At 45.4% G+C, this 20,980-nt stretch overlaps 1 protein-coding gene across 5 annotated transcripts in view; it reads right to left on the minus strand.

Annotated features, from left to right (window-relative positions):
- Positions 1-20,980, minus strand: part of RNF213 (ring finger protein 213) — a 55,062-nt gene that overhangs the window by 31,721 nt on the left and 2,361 nt on the right. For 4 of the 5 annotated variants that reach the window (XR_008746135.1, XR_008746136.1, XM_055797788.1 and 1 more), the window contains exons 1-24: positions 20,614-20,719; positions 17,846-18,174; positions 16,633-17,316; positions 15,822-15,991; positions 14,945-15,103; positions 14,476-14,669; positions 13,983-14,263; positions 12,536-12,807; positions 11,289-11,477; positions 10,562-10,760; positions 9,806-9,861; positions 9,362-9,515; positions 8,714-8,869; positions 7,971-8,069; positions 7,038-7,160; positions 6,473-6,653; positions 5,691-5,864; positions 5,252-5,410; positions 4,367-4,962; positions 3,908-4,073; positions 3,061-3,278; positions 2,352-2,492; positions 1,984-2,145; positions 386-1,526 (exon numbers count right to left, since the gene is read on the minus strand). Coding sequence is in view for 3 of the 5 variants with exons in the window: in XM_055797788.1 (XP_055653763.1) it covers positions 386-1,526; positions 1,984-2,145; positions 2,352-2,492; positions 3,061-3,278; positions 3,908-4,073; positions 4,367-4,962; positions 5,252-5,410; positions 5,691-5,864; positions 6,473-6,653; positions 7,038-7,160; positions 7,971-8,069; positions 8,714-8,869; positions 9,362-9,515; positions 9,806-9,861; positions 10,562-10,760; positions 11,289-11,477; positions 12,536-12,807; positions 13,983-14,263; positions 14,476-14,669; positions 14,945-15,103; positions 15,822-15,991; positions 16,633-17,316; positions 17,846-18,174; positions 20,614-20,704 (6,094 nt within the window). In the remaining 2 variants the exon portion in view is untranslated. Of the gene's footprint in view, positions 1-385; positions 1,527-1,983; positions 2,146-2,351; positions 2,493-3,060; positions 3,279-3,907; positions 4,074-4,366; positions 4,963-5,251; positions 5,411-5,690; positions 5,865-6,472; positions 6,654-7,037; positions 7,161-7,970; positions 8,070-8,713; positions 8,870-9,361; positions 9,516-9,805; positions 9,862-10,561; positions 10,761-11,288; positions 11,478-12,535; positions 12,808-13,982; positions 14,264-14,475; positions 14,670-14,944; positions 15,104-15,821; positions 15,992-16,632; positions 17,317-17,845; positions 18,175-20,613; positions 20,720-20,980 lie in introns of those variants that run through there. The other variant, XM_027795994.2, reaches the window with a different exon arrangement.

Below are 20,980 nucleotides of genomic sequence, written 5' to 3' on the forward strand. Positions count from 1 at the left end.
CAACAATCATTTCCTATGCAAAACAGACAAGCAGGCTTTACAACCCTTGTCCCATCTCGCATACATTTTCCTGTAGACATCTTTTAACCTCAGGAGGTCAGATTCATGATACCTGGCATTTGCTATCTAGTTTATGTTAATTATGTAAGTCTGTTGAAGAAGACAGGTGTCAGATTAGCAAAATGAACCATCTCTGGAGATGCCTGTCTCAGGACAAGACAGCTTGTCCTTACATGTCCTTACAGCTTTCACCTCACTCCACTGACTGTAGTCTGAATCGCTCTTTTTGACTAGATGCTTATGACTTTGAAACGCAACTTGACAAGGCAAACCCCGCTCGGGTTTTCAACACTCAGCAGATCCCACTTTGCATGTGACATCTTACCCACACCAGCTCTTTTGGAAGACACAATCCCAACACACATATTGTCCTTGAACAGAGAAGCAGCTGAGCTTGAAGGCTGAGCGACTCTGTAGTGGTGCTGAAGGTATTGCTGGATTTCAGCTAGTGGCCTCTGGGGTATCATGTGCACTTTGTACTGGCTGAAGACAGAAGGGATGTAGCTGTGCTCCCTCTCACAGTTGCACAGAATGACAAGGCGATAGGTGCTGTTGTAGTGCTGCAGGTGCTGGAACAGCTGCTCTGCCCTGCAGCTGACATCATAACTCAGCTCATCTGCATACAGCATGGTGTAAATTTTCTCTCCTCTGCTGCAGGGAATGAGGCACCTCCTGAGAAAGAGTCCCACTTGCTCAGCAGTGGTCTGAGGAGTGCACAGGAGAACTTCGTCAAAAGTGGGAAGGGGCTGGTTGAGGCTGTTCATGTAAATAGCCAGAGCAGACGTGAGCACCTCAGAGCGAGGGCATGTGATGAGGTTGGGCTGACCAACATGCAGAAAATCCTGTGGAAAGTGTCGTGTGACACGCTCGCTCTCCCAGCTGGCCAGATTCTTCAGCCACCCACCAAGTGTATCAATATCCAGGCAGTGTGGAAGGAAGAAGCCCATGTTGCTCATGTAACACTTCCAGATGCACTCCAGCTGTGCATTCAGACCAATCTCCCCATCCAGCATCACTTGGAAGTCAGTAATAGCCTTCCTTGAGCTGGGAGGCACCTCATTCCTGGAGGCTCTAAGGACATCCTCCTCGGTGCAGTTGTGTTTTAGGAACGAAAGCATCATCAGGGCATGCTGGCTGGGCGTCCCCTGCCCCAGTTCCATGCACAAATAGACCAGCTGCTCAGCAGTGTAGTAGTTCAGGTAGAAATGCTGGGATCGTTTTTCATACATGAAGCTTTTCCAACTCTCCAGGAAATTCTCCACCATCTTGCAGAGGTCTGGGAGCACAGCTGCCATATCTCCTTGCCCTTCTAGCACTGGGATCGGTGCCAAAGAGAAGTCTATGAGAACACATGCTTCTCTTTTGGGTGAACAATACACATGGGCAAGCCAGGAGCGGAAGAGCATGTTCCCAGCTGAATAAAGGTCTATAAAGGCCTGTGCAAGTCTTTGGACATTGAAAAAGACCTGTGTGAGGATAGGGGAGAGATAAAAAAAGAGAGCTGATTTACCAAGGTAAGTCCCAGTCACGATACCACAGGACAGACTCAGTGAAAATAAAGGCTTTGGTCCTAAGCCAGGTGTGTCAGGCCTTGTACAGTAACAAAAAATTCTCTGTGGCTTTTTACTAGCAGTATGCCCAGGAAGCCAGTAAGGAATACCCAAGCTTGCTACAACACACAGAGCAACCATCTCAACCAGAAGCATCCCCAGTGCAGCTACAAAATGACAGTCCCAGTCCACTCTCCAGTCTCCAGCATCATTCCACCTCAACAAGGAACCAAAGAGGTAAGAGCATCTATCTCTACGTGCTACCATTCATCCCCAGCAGCTCAGCTGTAAATCACAGTCTTACAAGCTGACATTCAAGGCAAAATCCAGCCCTGGCCTTAACATCAGAAACCCATTGGGTCTGAAATCTGACCTCAGAGAACTTCTCCACCTCCAAGCCTTGCTCTCCCTTTGCAGACATGAGCATCAGTTTGTTCTGCAGTTCACGGAGCTCTGCCAGAGAGTATTTCCATGATGCTTTGTTATCCCCAGAGCTCCCTGGCAGGGTGAAGCGCAGGACACTGTCCAGAGAAACCTGCCAGAGAGTAAGTTATTAGCACTGATGTGCACTGAGGTTCTACTCCTGAGGTAGTGTTTGCCCAGCAAGGGGAACACTTAGGAGGTAGCAGCCCCCAAAACAAGAACCATGCAGAGTGAGAGAAATGCTACAGCACATTTCTGACAGTCACCGACATGCCAGGGCATTGTCTGCAGGAGGGAGGGAAAGCCAAGCAGCCTCACCTTTTGGCCATCAGCTGGTGCTGTGAGAACATATATTCCTCTGCTGTTGATGGCAGCTGCCAGTGACAGTGATGACAGCTCCACAGACCCATGGCTCTCTTTCACTGTTTTCAGCCACTCCAGATGTTGAGCTGAAGCACGCTGTGGGGAAAAAAAGACATGGCACTGCCCTCATCACTCTGACTTGGCACTTCTTTCCAGGATTCCATCTGTGTTCAGGACAAACAGCTTGGGCTGGCTTAAGAGTTTCAGGATGGGGAAAGAAGAAAGGAATGACTACTGGCCACAGCCTGATCCTTCTGCACAGCTGTTCTTTACCAACACCACAGGAAGCTGAACAGAGCCCCACAGCATTTCAATGCCTCTTGCTATAGAAACGTGCCCTGCTGCAAAAAATAAGACAGAGTTCCCAGCCATCCGCCTTCCCTCTTTTGCATCATCACTCAAACACTTGCAAGAGCAAATCTATACCATGTCACACTTAAAAGCTTCAGCGGCAATCTGGAGCAATCCATACTATACCACTTGCAGTTGCTGTGGTGAATTTTTGTGCCACAGAAACATGATTTTTTTTTTTTTTCCTAATAATAAGAGCTGCTGTGATGTCCCCACACAAGTGTGACTTGCTCTGTGCAGTCAATCTTCCAGCCACTCTTGGAAGGCAGAAACGCAAGAGGATGTAGAGAGGACCTGGTCCAGCAGAACTCACCAGTTTCTTTGGAAGACTCTCATCACTGTCCAGGGCTCGCCACAGCTTCTTCAAGCAGTGCATGAAGTCCTCAAACCCCGAATCTTGTCTAAGCTCATAGAGCAGGGAAGAGTAGCCATGCACGCTGTCATGGAAACACGCCACGCGGTCCACATCCATGTCATTCTCCCCAGCAGAGATGGATGCCAAGTCTACAAATACCTTCAGCTCATTTATATCTTAAATGAAAATAACACATGAATGAACAACAAATGAGGCGGCTTTAATGTAATTCCACATCACCACCTTTTGCAGAAAATGCAGAAGGAATGCCTTTGAACTGCACCCCCTCTGCAACTTCCCTCCACCCATCCTGTCAGCAACTTTACTAGGCGATTCATCCACATGAATGACATCCTTGGCCCTGCCTTCTCCCCGCATTCCATGAACACCCAGCCAGGACAGGAGCAGTGCAAAGGGGGTGTGTGTCTGCATGTAAGACAACTGAGCTGGGCAGACACAACTAATCAGAATGCTGGCATCCTGTTAAATGGATGGCTTCTGTTCCCTCAAATAACCAATCTGAGCTGAATAGTAGCAGCTGTTACAACCCTTCACACCAAGCCCAGCTATCGGGTAGGGTAGCTACTGTGCGCTGCACGAGACTACAGCAGCACAGGCATGTTTAAAGGGACTATTCATAGCACATCCCACACCAAAACCCATAAGAGATGCTTGTAACCATCAATACCAGAAGCTGTGAAGGCATAAAGCAGATAGTACTAGAAGGGATGCCAGTTTGTGTGGGGGCAGAAGGAATGCCATATCCCTGACCTATCTACCTAATTCCTAGGTGAGCAGTACACACCTTGCAGCGCTTCTCTGACCCAGCAGACAAACTCCTTCTGCTGAGCCAGCTCTCTCAGACACCCACGACGGTTCAGAGTGATCCCCTGCAGCAGTCTCTTAGCTTGCATAAGCTCAGGGCTGATTGAATCCAGCTTTTGTGTCTTGTACGATTCAAGCTTTTCTGTCTATAAAGCAAGTGGTGCAAACATTCAGTCTGAAAATGGGAATACAATCCATTCTCTAGCGGGGAAAGCAAAGCCCTCTGCAAAGCCACACCCCAAACAGAGGAATACCATCTTCTCTCTTAAGAAAGATTACACAAAAGCACTTTGTTTAAACACTTAATTTTTATCTCAAATAAGCATTGTGGGACAGGGAATAGCTCTTGACAGACTGGGATAGACTTGTGGAAAGGTTCAGATCTACCTGAGCTTTCTAGTCAACACCCTGCCAGTACAGAGCTGAAGTGGATACTTACTATGTCCAACAACTTCTCCAGGATACTGAAGTCACCCGAGAGGTTTAAACTCTCTTTGACACTGGCAATGATCTTCGCAGCATCAAAAGTTAAATGCATTTCATGGTATTGCTGTATCTGCTGAAATCGCTGAACAACCCAATCTCTATCTTCTCCAGGTCTAAGCTCACACAGAGTATTTAGTTCACTTCTGATATCTTCAGGATGACTTATGAATTCTTGAAAAATTTTATCAACTGCAGAAAGTGTGAGACTTCCAGATCTCAGATCATCATACAACTTTTCATAGTTCACAAAGCAAGGGTGGATTAGACTGCTGAAGACATTACCAAGGTCCAATGCAGAAACAATTCTCTCTTCCTCCTCCTCCTCTTCTGAATTTTCATACTCCTCTCCTGCCTTCTGTGCTGCTTCCTCCCAGAACTGCTCGAAGATCAGGCTATCCTTAAAAGAGTGCATTTTCTGGGCAAATTCTTTCAGCTTCGGGCTCAAGCTGTAGAAGGTCTGTAGGGGTCTCTCTCCCACGTTCACAACTGTATTTAGTCTTTTTGAGTTAAGATCTTCCAAGTGTTGAAATTCTACTTCACCTACATCCACTTCAAAACAGACAGACAGGTCAGAGACAGATCAGATGTCTAGCCTGTGTCCAGCTTACTTCATCTAATCTGCCGAGCTGCAAGATGCTGCTGGGCATGTGGACCCTTACAAATATCACATGAGGCATAAGCACTCACTTGATCCCTCAGATGCTCTAGGTTTACTTCCCCCACCTCTCCTCATCCTTGCTGTGGTTTAGAATAAAACCTGTTTACAAAACCTAGTCACTTTAGTGAAAACTATGTTTTCTGGAGTTGCTACTTTCAAATTACTCCCCCAGAAAACTACCTTTCACAGATGCTTGCACCTTCCTGCACATGCTCAGAAAGGTTCCGATTGCTTTTTTCTCTTTTTTGAGAAGCGTTACTTCTTCTTGCCTCCTCTGCAGCAATTCTTTCAGTTCTCTCTGGAGTAGTTCTTTGTCTTCGCCTAAGAGCCACTGGTGCTCTGAAAGAAAACTCATGTGTAATCACAAGACAGATACTTCCCACCCCCTGCACCCATAACTCAGGTTTAGATTTTCAGAGTCACAAACACCACACTGAAATGCAGACAAACAAACAGGAGCTGAGAGTTCAGTATAAAGGACAAAGGCAAGGGCAGCACTGCTAACTGCTGAAGCACCTAATCAGCATTACTGGTCACCGAAGTAGGTTAACCCAGTAGACCATCCATCACTACAGTGATGCCATAAGCCTACAATGCCACCTTTGAAGGGTGCTCTTACTTATCTCCCAGATACAGATGAACTGCTTCTCATGCTGGAAAATCTCTTCCAGATGTTTCACAAGGATACAGCCCTTCTGGATGTCATTGTTGACACCCATAAACACTGAGTCTGCTGTGGCCATGACATTCTTTGCTTCATCCGTAAGTTCTTCTAGGAGCTTTGTGTTTGTTCCTATTCCAGAAACAAAGCATGTAAAACCTAGATCAGCCCTGCTTCACAAAAAATAGACAGAATCAATAACTATTCAATGTCATGATACAAAGTCCTTCCATTTCCCATTTGAAGCCCTACCCAAAAGCCTGTGAACTTATCACACCACCCTCCAGCCCCTCATGTTTTCCTGAACAGTAACAGCCAGGATCTCAGGAGCACATTCAGAAACCTTCCCATGCAGAGCCCGTACACAAAACCTGTGGAAGGAACAAGCAGTTCCAATCCATTCACACGACCAACACTTTTGCATTTTTTGTGTAGCAATAACTTATTAGAACTTCTCAGAGAAAGAAGTTACATTCCACAAATCCACTTGATCTACAGGTTCAGCAATCCAGTACAAGTCCTGAAGTTGCTGCAGTGGATTAGCATAAGAGGAATACTAGCTCCCTCTTCCTTAGCCTTTCCTCTCCAAAAACAAAGACTGAATAACTTGAACTTTGAGATGGGGATTAAAACAAGAGCAGGACAATTTTTCTGTATTTGTTTGCTGCTCTGCAAAGTGGGAGTTGCAAGGCAGAGCACAGCTTTTTATAGACTTCTATAAATATAGCTAATAGACATACCATTAAAGCTGAAGATATGTTTGATGTCAGGCCACGTAAGCACGTGGTGCAAAATCTTGTCAAAATCATCCTCAAACTGCCCAGTCTTGATTGGCCACGACTTCACAATAATGGTTGAAACGAGCTGACTGAATCGGCCCACGTTGTAGGAAGATATCTTCTCGAGGAGATTGATCTGAGTCTGCATGAGGCACACAAGACAGCAGGGAAGAATGCATCAGGGTTTTGGATTACACTGTGTCCATCCATCTCAGGATCAGGCACTGATGTCAAGTCACACCTCCAGTGCTGAGGCATATTCCAAGAAAGCTGTATGATGTGACTGGAGCCAGAAGCCATGATGGCAAAAGCATTACAAGTATTTTTGATGGACCCTTTTAAGTGCATCCTCATTTCCTGATTTCTTGCCAAAATGTTTTTTTCGTGGTTTAACTTAAACATTCCACAGCAAATCAAGCAATGAGAGCAATGCACAACTCTCCTTCAACCACAACGCACATTCCTATACCATGCAACACAAAATTTGACTTTTCCTTTTCCTACCTCGAGGGGGAAATTACAGTACCTGGCAAGCTGCAGTTACAGCCTCTGTGGCACAATCACGGAAACATGACTCAATGGAAGACTCAAGTTCTGTAAATTGGCAGTGCTGACAGCAGTAGACTAAGATTTGGTTAACTGGAAGCTCCTGTAGGGCAAAAAGGCAATTTCTTATCAACTTAAAGTTTCCAAAGTGGTTTTTTTCCTGAAAGCATAAAGGAGTGCTGCTATTAAGACAAAAAAAGGAACTAAAGTAAAAAAATTTAAGTTTCCTAGTAGAGCCAAGCACCAGCCCATTTACCAGGGCCTGGAAGAGAAACAAAACACAAATAAATGTCTGGAAAATCTTTTCACTGTTTCCATCTAAAATGTGTGATTACTTAATACGCATCTCTCCAAGCCAAGCTTCCACCAGACAATATTTGTTTCCTGATTATACCATGAAAATCAACGCCTTCGAGAATTTTGCAACTAATGTAGAAAGGAGAAAAGATGATCCACAAGCCCGATTTAGAGGGGACCTACACATTTGGGAGCCTGGATGACAATTTCTGCACAATGAATGAAAAGAGACAAGCACCAATTTTGCTTCTGTAAGTCCCCGAGTGCTTATTTTACACCACTGTATCTTACAACTAAATGGATGGTAATTGCTTGCAATGTGCAATTTCCTTTAAAGCATTAGGCTATCACTCACTGCTGGAAACAGATCAGCACTACAGCCAGGCCAGCAGGCTACTGGAGCCTCTGACACCAAGAACACAGCCAGGTACATTTCCACGTCCAATTTTTGAGCCTCCAAAATATGGTTTATAACAGCAATGGCAATTTTTATGACCAAAGCCACAGCGTTTTCATGCGCCTATTCAGGGCTCTAGAAGCTATTCTCTAGGCAGCACAGATGACTGCCTCTCCGCTCTCAACCTGGCCCGCTAGCACTGCCTGTCGTCCCCCCTACCTCCTGAATTCTTCTCTTCAGATCTGTAAGTAAAGTCCCCTTCCACTTCTTGGTGAACTGTTCATCTGGACAGCTGATCTTCACAAATTCATCCCAGGCCTGCAGGTGAGAAGCAGACAAACCCACAACACTGAGTGCTGAGATTTAACATTCAAATCCAGAATGCAAGAGCTATGCTGAGGAGGGCCCCCCACTCCCATCCTTTCAAATTTTTCCATCCAGAGGAAAAAGAGCGCTCCCAGTTGTCAAAATGTCCCAGTGTCAAAATGTCCCAGTCGCTAAAGGAGACGTTTGGATGAACCACTTCCACTTTGATGCTGGAAACCGTGTCAGGGAGGGCTGGGAGCAGCGTGGATCGGACTGTAGGGAGCTGCTCTGCACTTTGCCTGCTGGAAGGCCTGAAGGACAGCCAGTAGGACACACAGAGTGAGCCAGACCACAGCTCCAGCCAAATGCCAACAAGGGGAAGCTCCTCATCCCAGCAGTGCCTCTTGGAACAGCCAAGAGAGGATAAATAAGGTGAGCTGTGCAGCACCCATTACAGCCCTTTGTCTTTCAGCCCAATAGTGTTTCCAACAAGGCAGCTTCTCAGCCTCAGTGCTCTGTACTACCTGTCCCCATCTTATTCCTCACCCAGCCACAGCACCTACAGTTCCCAGCAAAGAGCCATGAAACTCCAAACTATATGGTTAAGCTATGGTAAAATGCTTTTTCTATTCATATCATGTGAAAAGGACACATACCCGAGGTTCCCAGGAAAATGAGAACACCACATAGTCCACATATTCTTTCAATAACTTCTGGTTTAAAGTATTTTTGAACCAGGTTCGAGTCTCTCTCAGAGCTTCATTGAATACTTCTACCACTAGAACTTCCTGCACAGCATCTCTTGGCACCTTCTGCACACACAGGAGAAGAAGAAATAAGAACAATTCAAGCAGGAAAGCAACGTACAACTAATTTAAATAAATATTTCTAAGAGAGAAGGCCTAAATGCATCAAAACAGAAACATGGACAACAGACACCCACTACTGCTTGAATAAAAGATGGAGGAAGGCTGGGAAAATGCAATGCTTACAAATAGTTTGTGCTTAAGAATGCTTATTCCAGGAAGTAAAGGCAACATATGTCTAAGGGAAAAAACAATCAGATATAAAACAAAACCCACGACAGCCAGCCAAGGCATTTGACCTTATTGTCAGTAAGAAGAATCAAAACCATTAAATGATTTCACAACTTCTTGAAAGTACCACAATCTCAGTTAATTTAGAGTATTAAGTTCTCCAAATTGAGAATGGGTATGATCTAAAACCAGTCTGTTTTACTATTTTTGTAATACTTCTAGATATGTTGTTCATATCAACCCATGAATGGTTTCTCTGGTACTCACTTCTGTAGGCTGAAGTTTGGCAACCTTCGAAATCATCGTGGCAGAAGCGGCAGGAATCCTGAACCACTTCCCCAGCTTCGTGTACTTGCAGGCCTTCTTGTGTAGATTGAGGCAGCAGTTCAAGTAGGACTGCCAAGACCGAGCTTCCAGAACTCTGAAGAGGATAAAGGAATAGAGTATTAAAAAAAGGAATAAAGAGGAAGAATTTCTTTTCTGTTCAGAGAAAAGAAAAAACCCACCAAATTCAATACAGCACAGCAACTAACCACCCTTCTCCCTCAGCTGACTTTTAAAAAAATGTTGCTGTCAGAGGAATAAAAATACAAGATTTGCTTATTCATATAGATACCAATGCATACATTTAAGCTAGAAATATAACCCCTCCCCTACAGGGATAGTGTAAATAAAAAGGATGATGCTTTCACAGAAGTGCACTTCAGTTACCTGGCCTGTTTCTCATCCAAGGTACGCAGCAATCTCTTTAGAAGACTCTCTATTACCTAATAATGGAAAGAATTATTAAAAGAATGATGGAATGAAATATTAAACTGTGGAAGGAATTTTACAGACTGGTTTCTCATTAGCTGAGGGGATGCTGCGAAAGAGGGAATTCGCTATTCTTCCATACATTCTCCAACGCTTTTATAAATACACCATAAAATTGCAAAAATTATTTACTGGATGTCAGAGTCAACATATAGGTGGCTATTATTTGTACAAACAAAACCTGCACTTCTTACAATCTAAGGGTTTAAAATTTATTATTATTAGTTGTAATGTCCAGTTCCTGTTGTCCTCACACAAATACAAGTGTTTTCACAACAGGCGGGAAAATCTCTCAAACCAGCAGCACCTTGCCCATACCTCCAAGAACTGTGCAAAAACAGTTTCAGGCAGCCACCTGAGGATCTCAGGGTTAAAGTACTGGCCATCACTGACTAAGAGCAAAGCCAGATAAGCAGACCCTTCTCTCACCAACATCAACAAAGTTTCTTGCTACAGATGCACTATCTCATCTCCTCTTAGGAGTCTCCTACTTCAGGGCAACTGGTTTTGCTTTTAGCTAAATTTGAAGCTCTTTGTGCTCCAACCTGCTACCAACCACATTCCCTCCAGTGACAGTCAGTCCTGCTAAAAGGTATGCTACAGCCCAGTTTCAGCCTTTATACTGCAGCTGGGTAAAGCTTCCAGAAGACAAACCTTAGAACTGTTGCAGAAAAGGTCAGCATTCTCTAATCTGTAAGAAACACCTTGAAGAATAACTAACAAATCACTGGAGAACTCTTCTATAAATTCAGCCAGGCTCTCCAGGGGCAGCACAGAGATCCAGGACTTGACCAGAGTCTTATCAAGCTCCATCAAGTACTTCTTTTCTTTCATTAGTTGCAGTAGGGTCCCCCTGGAGGGAAGACAAAACAAAATCTTCACATTTTCAAGGTACAAAAGGCTAAGAGTTTGTTCAGCTGACAGAGTATTCTTGTTCTCACTTCTGTGCTTTGTTCATTTACAGCTGAAGATCAGTAGAAGACCTCGAGACTCAGTGATCACAGAAGCAGTGTCAAACTACTAAGCAGAAGCACTCAAGGAAAATAAACTCCAGGTCTTGCTCAGATTCTGCACAATGCATCTCTCATGACCTGCTTTAACATACCGGCATCACCAACCACGCAAGCTGCTCCACAGCTTGCAGGATCAAGGGCTGTTTGTGTCTGAAAGGAAATACATTGCACAGCTTTGCTACACACTACAATCTCTGAATAACCAGTATGCATGTGTTCATGTATCCCAAATACCCACCATCAACATGCTATGTTTCTTACTTCTTAAAAACAAGGGAGAAAAAAAAAAATAATAGATAAAGTAAGGTGATCACCGCCAACTGCAGTGTTAAGGCACTGGATATAATTAGTAATCCTGGAAAACTCACGTATCTTGCTTCTTCCTTGTTTCAGCAAACGGAAGCCCTTCCAGCCTCGCCCAGGTATCTTCTTCCATTGGCAAGTAGTTATGCTGCGAAGGAGCAGCAAGGAAATGCAGAAGAGGAAGAATCCACACCCACTGCTCCACTTGCTCATCAATGCATCTCTGGCACAAGTTTGTCAGGTGAACCTTCAAACTAAAAAAAAATAAAAAAATGTTAAAGATACCAACACACACACACAGAGTAAAAAACCAGCTTTTTCCAGGACTCAAGTGTCCTGCAGCAGGGAAGGATACATCTCAATCTTGCTGTGTACCTTCACATAACGTCTGGTATTTTAGCTCAATCTTATCTCTATTGAAGTGTATATATGGTAAAAGTTTAAGATTCAAAGCTGTAATCTCACCCAAATCTCCCCACACAAACCCTACTAATATAGTACTAGGAAGTGCCAATACTCTTATCTAGTTTCCCAGTGAGCTGCCCCAGCTCAGCCAGGGACTGGGTGACACCCGGGCAGAGTCACCCGTTCTAGAGACAATTCTCTGCCTCCTTGGCTGGGCTGAAGTACTAAAAAAGGTCTCCAAAAGGAAATTTCATAGCTGCAGCTGTGCAAATGAAGAACTAGAAAATTGAGTGCCAAATAGATTGTTTTCTAACTGTTTAATAAGTAGGCACTCTGAGGAAAAAAACAACAGAAAATGTGTAATGATGCATGTCGAGAGACAAGAAGAATCCAAATATGGCATTTAAATTTAAATGAGTAAACACATGACGATCCCGACTCCTGGAGTTTGTAAGTATGAACAGTAAACATGTAAGAAGCTAGAAACTGCTTGAGAGAAAAGGGATAACAAATAAGATTTTAATATATAAATAAAACCCGAATTGTTTTAACTCAATCTGCTACTCTGGCAACAGAGACAAGTTGCAGTAAGGGAAATCCTGTTTGGACAAAAGGAAAATATTTTTCACAGAGAGAAAGGTATGTGACTGTAAGAGAGCCCCAGACAGGTTGTGCAGTTCTCATCCCTGGAGTTTTTTAGAACTCCACTGCAGCCTTGCCCAGATATTAGCCCCACTTTGAGCTGGATGTTGGAACGGACACCTCCAATGGTACCTTCAAATCTGTTTTTCTTCCAATTCTCTGACACTAGAGCGCTGAATTCCTTATTGTTTTATCACAGGGTGCTATACCTGCAGCAAAACCAGCCCAGCTAGTTACCTTATAAGTGCTCCAGTAACATACATACCTAGCAAGTCCTGCAAAAGCCTTTTCAATATCATTAATCTCATCCAGTATGGCTTGTTGTGACACCTTATTATCCAAGCACAAGAGGCTACACAGGTCAACCAGATCGCTTTTAGATGCTGGAAGCATGAAGAAGTCAACTACTATGAGAATGGTGAGCCCCAGAGCTAGTTTACTTTTTATTACTAGGTCCTCCCATGATGCTTTTGCACCTTCTGGTGCAAGGAAAGGAAGAGCAATTTTCTTCATATACTTTAGCAGTAAGTCATTCACCTAGGATAAAGAAGGGAAGAAACAAACCAACGACAACATTAGCTCCCCAACAAGTCTTTTTCTTCTGAAGCCATTTTCTTCTGCTGGTTACAGCAAGGACACTTGATAGCCCTGCACACCTCGCAGCACCACAGCAGTAACAGGATCTAAGCACACACCACCACCAGAACATCAGGAGCAATACCCCAGGACCTGTGACAGCTTGGTGCCCCTTCTCTGTGCTGCCAGCTCCCACCACTCAGCTAGTGCTTCAGCTTCCCATGCCCACCAGAGATGGGGAGTGTCAACGGACCAAGGCAGATCTCAGGAAGGGAGCCAGTGAGCTGAGCAGTTGGACACCCAGGGCTGCCTTAGGTCACCATCACATGCCACAAGCAGGTTTCAGCTTCCCAGTGGACTCTGGGTTGGCTGGGAGTCAAAGGAAGAAACATTTCTGTCCTTACCCACAGCCCCTAAAAGCTACTCTGAAACTATGTCCAGGGAGTCCATAGTACTGTGGTGCCTGGTGAAACCAAAAAAAAAAAAAAAAAAAAAAAAAAAAAAAAAAAAAAAATCACCCTTCTGAAAACCAGCAGTGACTTGAAGCACCCATGGACTCTGCCAAGCTAGGCTGGCATGCCATCTCGGGAGACTTAGAAACAAGCAGCCCTGACACCGGTCTGAACACTCAAAGACAACATGACATCTCTGTCATATTCCATAATTCTACCAGGTAAGAAACTTGGGACTCCAGAAGCCCCGTCTGCATCACTGCGTAGAACCGAACCAGGAGGAGCTTGTCTCAAACAAATAAAAAGAAAAAAAAAGGCAGGTTTGGGGTCAAAGACTGGATCAGGTAAGTTGGTAACAGAGTGACAGGCAGCAGAACTAAAGGGCCAGGCTTAGAAAATTAATATCTAGACACAAAACCCACTCAAGTAAGAAGATACCACATCACAGCTCTGCCGCTGACCAACATGGGATACTCAGAACAGCACCTAATTGCAAAGGTGTGACTGAAGTTCCCAAGGCAGACAGGGGCACTCTCCCAAAAAGGATTCCTGCTCATTCTGTCACACCTGAACTTTTTTTTGACTGAAAAAGCAAAATTAACCCAACAAGGTCAACAGCAAAATGGAAAGTTGTGTGTTTAGTAACAATATCTGTTTTCTGGTACCTGTTAGAAGAAAGATTACCTGCTGCGCGCCAAAGTTTAACTCTGTCCATTGCATTTCCACACCATCATGTACCCATGGGTCTGCTGTAACAACACAAAACTGCCTCAGCTGGAAGAGGCAGTTTCTCAGGTTGTTGGGACTCCAGGTTCCAAGAATGCTGAAGATACTTTCTAACATAATATTCGCAGCTATTATCTTCCCATCCACCACGCCTTTATTTTCATCACGAAATAACATATTCTTGAGGTTTTTCATTACAGAAGGCTTTGCACACACAATATCATCATACTGATGCCATTCTAGAATAAGCAACACAGATGAAAACACAGGAAAACAATCATTTGGCAAACACATACACATTTGCATATGGCTTCACTCTCTCAGCTGTCCACAGAAATAACCCCACTGACCCGTTACGTTTTCAACTTCAGACAGCGCTATCTAATAACAATGCTAGTCCATATGAAGTTAGAGATCATCCCAATATGCAGATCCAGTCAGAAAAGCTCACCTCCATTGTTGAGCAAGTTGCCTCTTATGAATAAGCAGCGATTCACAGGATTACTTGCTACTGAATGCTTGTAAATAAATTCGTAGCTCCCTTCACCACAGGTAACCCAATATTTATAATGAATGTGCTTATACACATTTACTTTTGCAAGAGTTACAGCACCTTCAATGAGGTATCCATGTTCTTCTAGACATCTAGGAAACACAAAACACAGCAAAGGAAGACAAACGACATGTCAGCTGATCTCTACACCTCCTTTTCTATGCACCACTTTGTAACAGGAATGGTGATTATTCTTTCATGATGAAAGTTTTAGAATAGTTATCTCCATTATGAAAACCCTTTCTAGCAATATGCACCTATGGGCATATAGCTACAGTCTTACGTATTAGATGAAATACCACATTGCATCCTGTTCTCAGGAGCCAAAACACTCCTGTGTGTCTGTGTGACTCAAGAGGGTACGTACTTGGTGCAATTCAGCTCACAAACAGCATCCTCCCAGTCTGTGTAGGGGTAAATGCCTTCACCCCTGATGAACACTTTATGAATCTCTGGGTTTAGTTTGAAGTCTTTGGATAATATTGCATGGAAATATACTGTAACACCTTCACTTCGGCTCACAGGACTACAGGAAATAATTAGAAGGAAAATAAGAAGAATTACAATTTTTACTTTTTAATTGCACAAATCATTATAAACAACAAATAAGATTTGAGCCACTAGCTTACTGGATACAAGACCCATAAGCTCTGTCAACAGCTCACTCAAACTGATGCTACAGAGCAAGCCTGGCGTAAAGCCTAGTGCAAAAAGGAAAAATGAATTCCTAAAGGCAGCATGAAATGCTCTGGCCACATGTATCTGGGTCACTGCATTGGTGAGCCCACAGAAATACCTCACCCAGCAGTCACCTGAAACAGCTACACTTTATACCTCTCCCAGCACATACAGATTAAGCAAAACAAGTTATACTAATCAAAATAGCTCTTCACACCATTAATTTGAAGAGCTGCATGTGTGAAGCACATGTTGCTTGTAAGAATAAGAAATAAAAGGGCTATCTTTTTTTTTTTAATCATCACATACCCAAAAAGGTTCAAGTACCAAGTGTACCACGTTACCCAGTACATGACCTGTGCTACAACTCCCAATCAAACATTGCCTCTCTTTGGCACGAGCAGTAGTCTCAGTTTTAAGGCAATTCTACTTCCACATATCCAAGATACATACAGACCAATCTTCATACTTCAGTCCCTCCCCTGCCTCAGTCTGGACTTCTCTAGTCCTTCTCACATCAAATCCTGTAAGTGAAGAATGCTGGGTAGCAGTAGGGGTGTTCTGACCTTTCTATAACCTTATCCACAGGTTGCTGGTTCCTTTGTTGCTTTTTCTCCTTGCAACTGTCTGTTACAGCCGAGGCATTGACCTTTCTAGCAGCCTTAGGTCCTTTGGTCTGACTTGCCTTCTCAGTGACTTCACCTGGGGTGGTCTTTTTCTCCTTTGTGTCTTCATTCTGCAACAGGAAGATGGGCAATACCCAATTAAACAGGAGGCCCTGGAAGCACATAATCCACAGAAATATCCAACATTGCTTCAGATGGGTGGGGACACCCAGAAATCACAACATATCAACTAGCTTCATACTTCTGGAAATGCTAATTCCCCACTGAGGAAAGCTACTGGTTAAGAAAAATGTTGCGTGATTCCAAGAGGAACACAGCCCACATACATTGGCAAGAAGTCAGGCCAACAAGCCATAGGTCCCCAGAGGATGGGGCATAAAGAAAGTGAAAGATAACCAACAGCAATTTACAGCTTAACAGGCCTGTCCCTAAGTGGAGCACAAACACCTGCAAAGCATGAAGATTTCCTCAGAGGAGATCCAAGAGCTCGCTGAAGAGCACACCTGGAAGAGCTGGCTGGAGAGGAGACAAGGTCACAGCTCCTGGGGGTAACTGAGCAACCACTCAGTGAAAGAGCAGTGCTAGAACACGCAGGAGAGCAAAACTCAAGAAAACCCAAACCGTGTCATAGTGTTCCCAGATTTTTCTCCAGCCTTGTAGTCTTCAGCTTTACTAACAGCACAAACAAGTTCTAAGGAAACTTTTCCCAACTCAACCAAATACTCACCAGAGTGTTTGCATACATGCTTACCTTGGTAGTCGAACAGCTCGCTTTCTGCCTAGAGCCTTCTTCACTCTTCCTAGCCTGTGAGCTTTTGACCACAGGTGGAGTCTTTTTCGCTGGACTTTGATGCTCAGCACAAGGAGCTGCAGGCTTGCTTTTAGGTGCTCCTGTACCAGGAGACAACCCAGAGGAAATGCTTGCTCTCTCCCCTGTTGAGGCCAGTTTCTTATGGCTACCCAAGGACTGGGAATCTGGACTGGTTTCTGGAAGCTGGCCAGTGTCACAGTCACGACTGTCCCCTTCCATGTTACTCCTGACCACTTCTCTGCACTCTGTGGTACTTCCACCCTCCACCTTCTTTGGGGCTGCAGAGCTTGGAGATGGGGCAGCCACATTGTCTGTGCTGCTCTGCTTTGGTGGGGTCATCACACCTACAGTGCTGTGGCTGCCTTCTGCAATTGCTTCCAGACTCCCAGCTTCCTTTCCCAAGTGACCCAATGCTCTGTCACTTTCATGTGTGCTTCCAATCTCACCAGCAAGTACATCAGCACCTGGTTTGTCTACTTCACTGCCCACAGTTTGTGCCTCTTGTGGAATAACATGTGTATCAGACAATGCTGTGGTTTGAGCTGGTGCTGTGCTTTGAGGAGGCAGGGAGTCGGGCTCCCTGGAGCTGGAAGTACCCTTTTTTGCTCTATTCCTTCTTCTTTTCTATTAAAAAAAAAGAACACCACAATGTCTGTTTATTCATTGTCGAAGAGAAATTCTTTGTCACCTCCTCCATTGCAGCTAGTACCAACATCTTCCTGCTACATTGAGTTAACAGAGAATGATCAGGAAGAGAAGGGACAAGACCAGCTACCATCTTCTATAGCAGGCGGAACTCCTGAGATCAAGAAACTCTTGAGAATTCTGGTTTTAATATTCAAGACTTTCTCAGCACTGAGCCTGATGCTCACTAACAAGACCAGACCAGTTACTGAGCTGAATTCTGTACCATTTCCCTCCATGCAGCAAAGGTTCTGCTGGGGGAGCTGTACCACTCAGCACATCAGCCGCCTGCCTACACAACACTTAATGGAAGCAGATACATCTGCAGTTTGCCTGGAAACACAGGCAGCAACATCGAGATGCAGGCCAAAGAGACTTGTGGCAATGCAGCCCAGCCTCATTGCTTTACAAAAAAAGAGCAATAGGTTACCAGCTACTCCTGCTCCTCAACACCAACAAAGAGCCTTACCCTCTTCAGTGACTTCTCAGAAGAATCACCAACCACGCACTGAGGTGCAGTCTCTGAGGTATCACTTGCAGCCGTTATATCCTCCAGCAGTGATGCTCCCTCTTCTTCCCACCCTTCCTGTGTCTCCGTAGAGGAGGGAGGCCCTCCTGCAGTGCAGTCAGGTGTGGACTCTGAGGTATTGATCAGAGCTCTTGTGTTCTCCATCAGCGATCCTCCCTCCACCTCCTTTGTTTCAGCAGTGGGAGAATGCCCGTCGGCAACTTCTCCCTTCACCTCTCCTCCAGGCTCTGCTCCTGTATGGGGGACTGGAGAGAGCTTCACCTCTCTTTCTGCAACGGAGGCAAGGTTCATTGTTAAACTGGAGAGTCAGGAAAGAAAATAGTTCTCAGCTGGCGGTGAGCAAGCAGGGTCTGCTGATGACTACACATTTCAATCGAACTGTTGTGGTTTAACACAGCAGGCAGCTAAACAACACTCAGCCCTGCACTCCCTCCACCCGAGTGGGATCACAGAATGGTTTGGGTTGGAAGGGACCTTACATATCACTTAGTTCCATCCCCACCCCACTGCCATGGGAAGAGACACTTTCCACTAGACCAGGTTGCTCAAAGCCCCTGAATGGGGGACACAATTGGGGAAAAAAGGTAAAACTCATGGGTTGAGATAAAGGCAGTTTAATAGGACAGGAAAGGAAAGGAAAATTATAATAATGATAAAAGAATATACAAAACAAGTGGTGCACAATGCAACTGCTCACCACCCACTGACCGGTGCCCAGCCAGTCCCCAAGCAGCAGGCCACCACCCCCGGCCACCCTCCCTTGCTTTTTTGTTCAGCGTGACATCATACGGTAGGGAAATATCCCTTTGGCCACTTTGGGTCAGCTGTCCTGGCTGTGTCCCCTCCCAGCTTCTTGTGCCCCCCAGCCTCCTCGCTGGCAGGGCAGCGTGAGAAGCTGAAAAGTCCTTGACTTGTCATAAACAGCAACAACTAGAACATCAGTGTGTTATCAACATTATTCTCATCTTAAATCCAAAACACAGCACTGTACCAGCTACTGGGAAGAAAGATAACTCTATCCTAGCCAAAACCAGGACATAAACACCACACAGGAGCGCTGTTCAATAGCCACCACTAGCAATGACACCATCCCTCCCTAGCACATCCCTCCTTCCTCTCCAGGGCCCCTGAAGTCTGTAGAAGAATTATTAAAAGAAACCACTGTATTGAGGTACCAATCTATGCCCATCCTACCTCCAGCTAACATGCTACTGGCCAAAGCAGCAGGCACTGGGAACCACAGCTACCTGTCAAAGTGCTCAGCCACCTCCTAGACGTGCAGTGACAGGACACTGGCATTTTCACAGCCTTCTGGACTGGTTGTGTGACCTCTACCATGCAGCTGAGTGTCACGTCCATGGAGGCATGTGAAACTCCCTTTTTATCTTCAACAGTTTTATCCAGTCCTTAAAACTTGTGAAATGGCAGCTCAGATCCAAGTCGGACGTCAGAGCAGATCTCTGCCTTGTGCAGACCTCTTTCGCAGGCTCTTCAGCACTGCCTCTACCCCAATTTTGAGAGCAAAAGCTTTTAACCTCTTTGAGTGAAGATCAACCAACACCAAGAGACATTGATTTCCTCTGTGTATTTCTGGGAGCAGGAGCACAAAAATCACAGTGAAGGTAGCTCACAGCTCCTTTGCATATTACAGTCCAAAGGCTGCACTGTGCTTAATGAGAGTGGGTTGTTTCATACCTGAAACAGGCACCCTTCACAATATTGTTTCACATCCAATTTTCCAGCACACCATTCTCTGAAGACTTTAAACTCTTTCCTGAGCTCTTCCCTGCTCCTCAGGCACTCTGTTGACAGGACCTGACCTGCACATATTTACATAGTGAAGCTTCCTGGGCCCCCAGACAGCCTGCACATCTACCTGGCAAAATGCTACAACTTCCACCAACTTTAATCATTGGCAGAAGCAGGGACGAAACTTTCAGACCACCAAAAACAGATGCTTTGGCTGTTTTGCCTACAGCATTTAAGAGCTGGAGATCTTGCATTTGTTACCTTGCCATTCCAGGTTGCAGAAGGATTTGCTAAGAACTGATCTTGTCAGGACTACAGCAGCCTTGTTCTGACGTAGTGTACTATTTTAGGATCCTACTGCTTCATATCAACAAACCAAAAGCAACGCTAGTGGCCCCGGTCATTCTCTGTTTAAGCAAATACAGGATTAGGAAATATTTCCCCCAGTGTAACTGCGTTAATTGTGTACTTGATTCTGTTAACTGTTTGTAGGGGCAGGATTAACGTGTTGGCAAACAGAAATTCAAGGAGTGAACTCTAAACCTAACAACGAGCTTAAGACAGGGAGTTCTGGTTCAAGAGGGCCTAGATCAGCCTTTGTAATACAGCGTTCCATAAAAACGGCATCAGTTCATTGCCAAAACAGAAACTAGTTCCACACTGGAGATTTGAGCATGGAGAATGTGTAGGAGGCATCAGCGACTGACTCGCTCCACACTCCATCCCCCGCCAGCCACTGCAAAGCGAGGAAAACTCCATCTCCGGCCAGCAGCGCCAGGGATGCTGGAGAGGAGAGCAGCTCCAGCCACCCGCTGCCTGGTTTCAGCTGGGGTCAGAGTTCATTTTCCCCATTAAACCACGACATCTGGCCAGAGCTACATAAGCACCAGTGCCTGCCCGCTGCCTCCGGCCAGGGTGCCCCAACCAGCCCCCCGCCATGCCCACCAGCCCCCCCGTGCCTGAGGCCCCGGCGGCCGGCTGGGCCCGGCATTGGCTGCGGGAGCCGGGGAAGCCGCCCCCGGGCCCGGCGTGACACCGCTGGCACCTCATCCCAGCCACGAGCCTTCCGGAGCCACAGAGGGAGAGACAGGGATTGGGGCAGAGACACACGCAGGCATTAACGTGCGGGAACAAACTCCTTGTCACAGAACCCTCCGCCCAGCCTCTCTCTTATTTTCGGGAGCCACCCCGCGGGCAAGCCAACGGCCGCTCCCTTCAGCGGCACCAGCCCACCTGCCGCGGGGACACCGCCAGCACTTGTACAAAATCGGTAAGGCCAGCCCCAACCGCCCCGCGCCAAGCCCTCTCTACAATTAAACACAGCTG

Source organism: Falco peregrinus, chromosome 2 (genome assembly GCF_023634155.1).
Source record: "Falco peregrinus isolate bFalPer1 chromosome 2, bFalPer1.pri, whole genome shotgun sequence".
Lineage (NCBI taxonomy): Eukaryota > Metazoa > Chordata > Aves > Falconiformes > Falconidae > Falco > Falco peregrinus.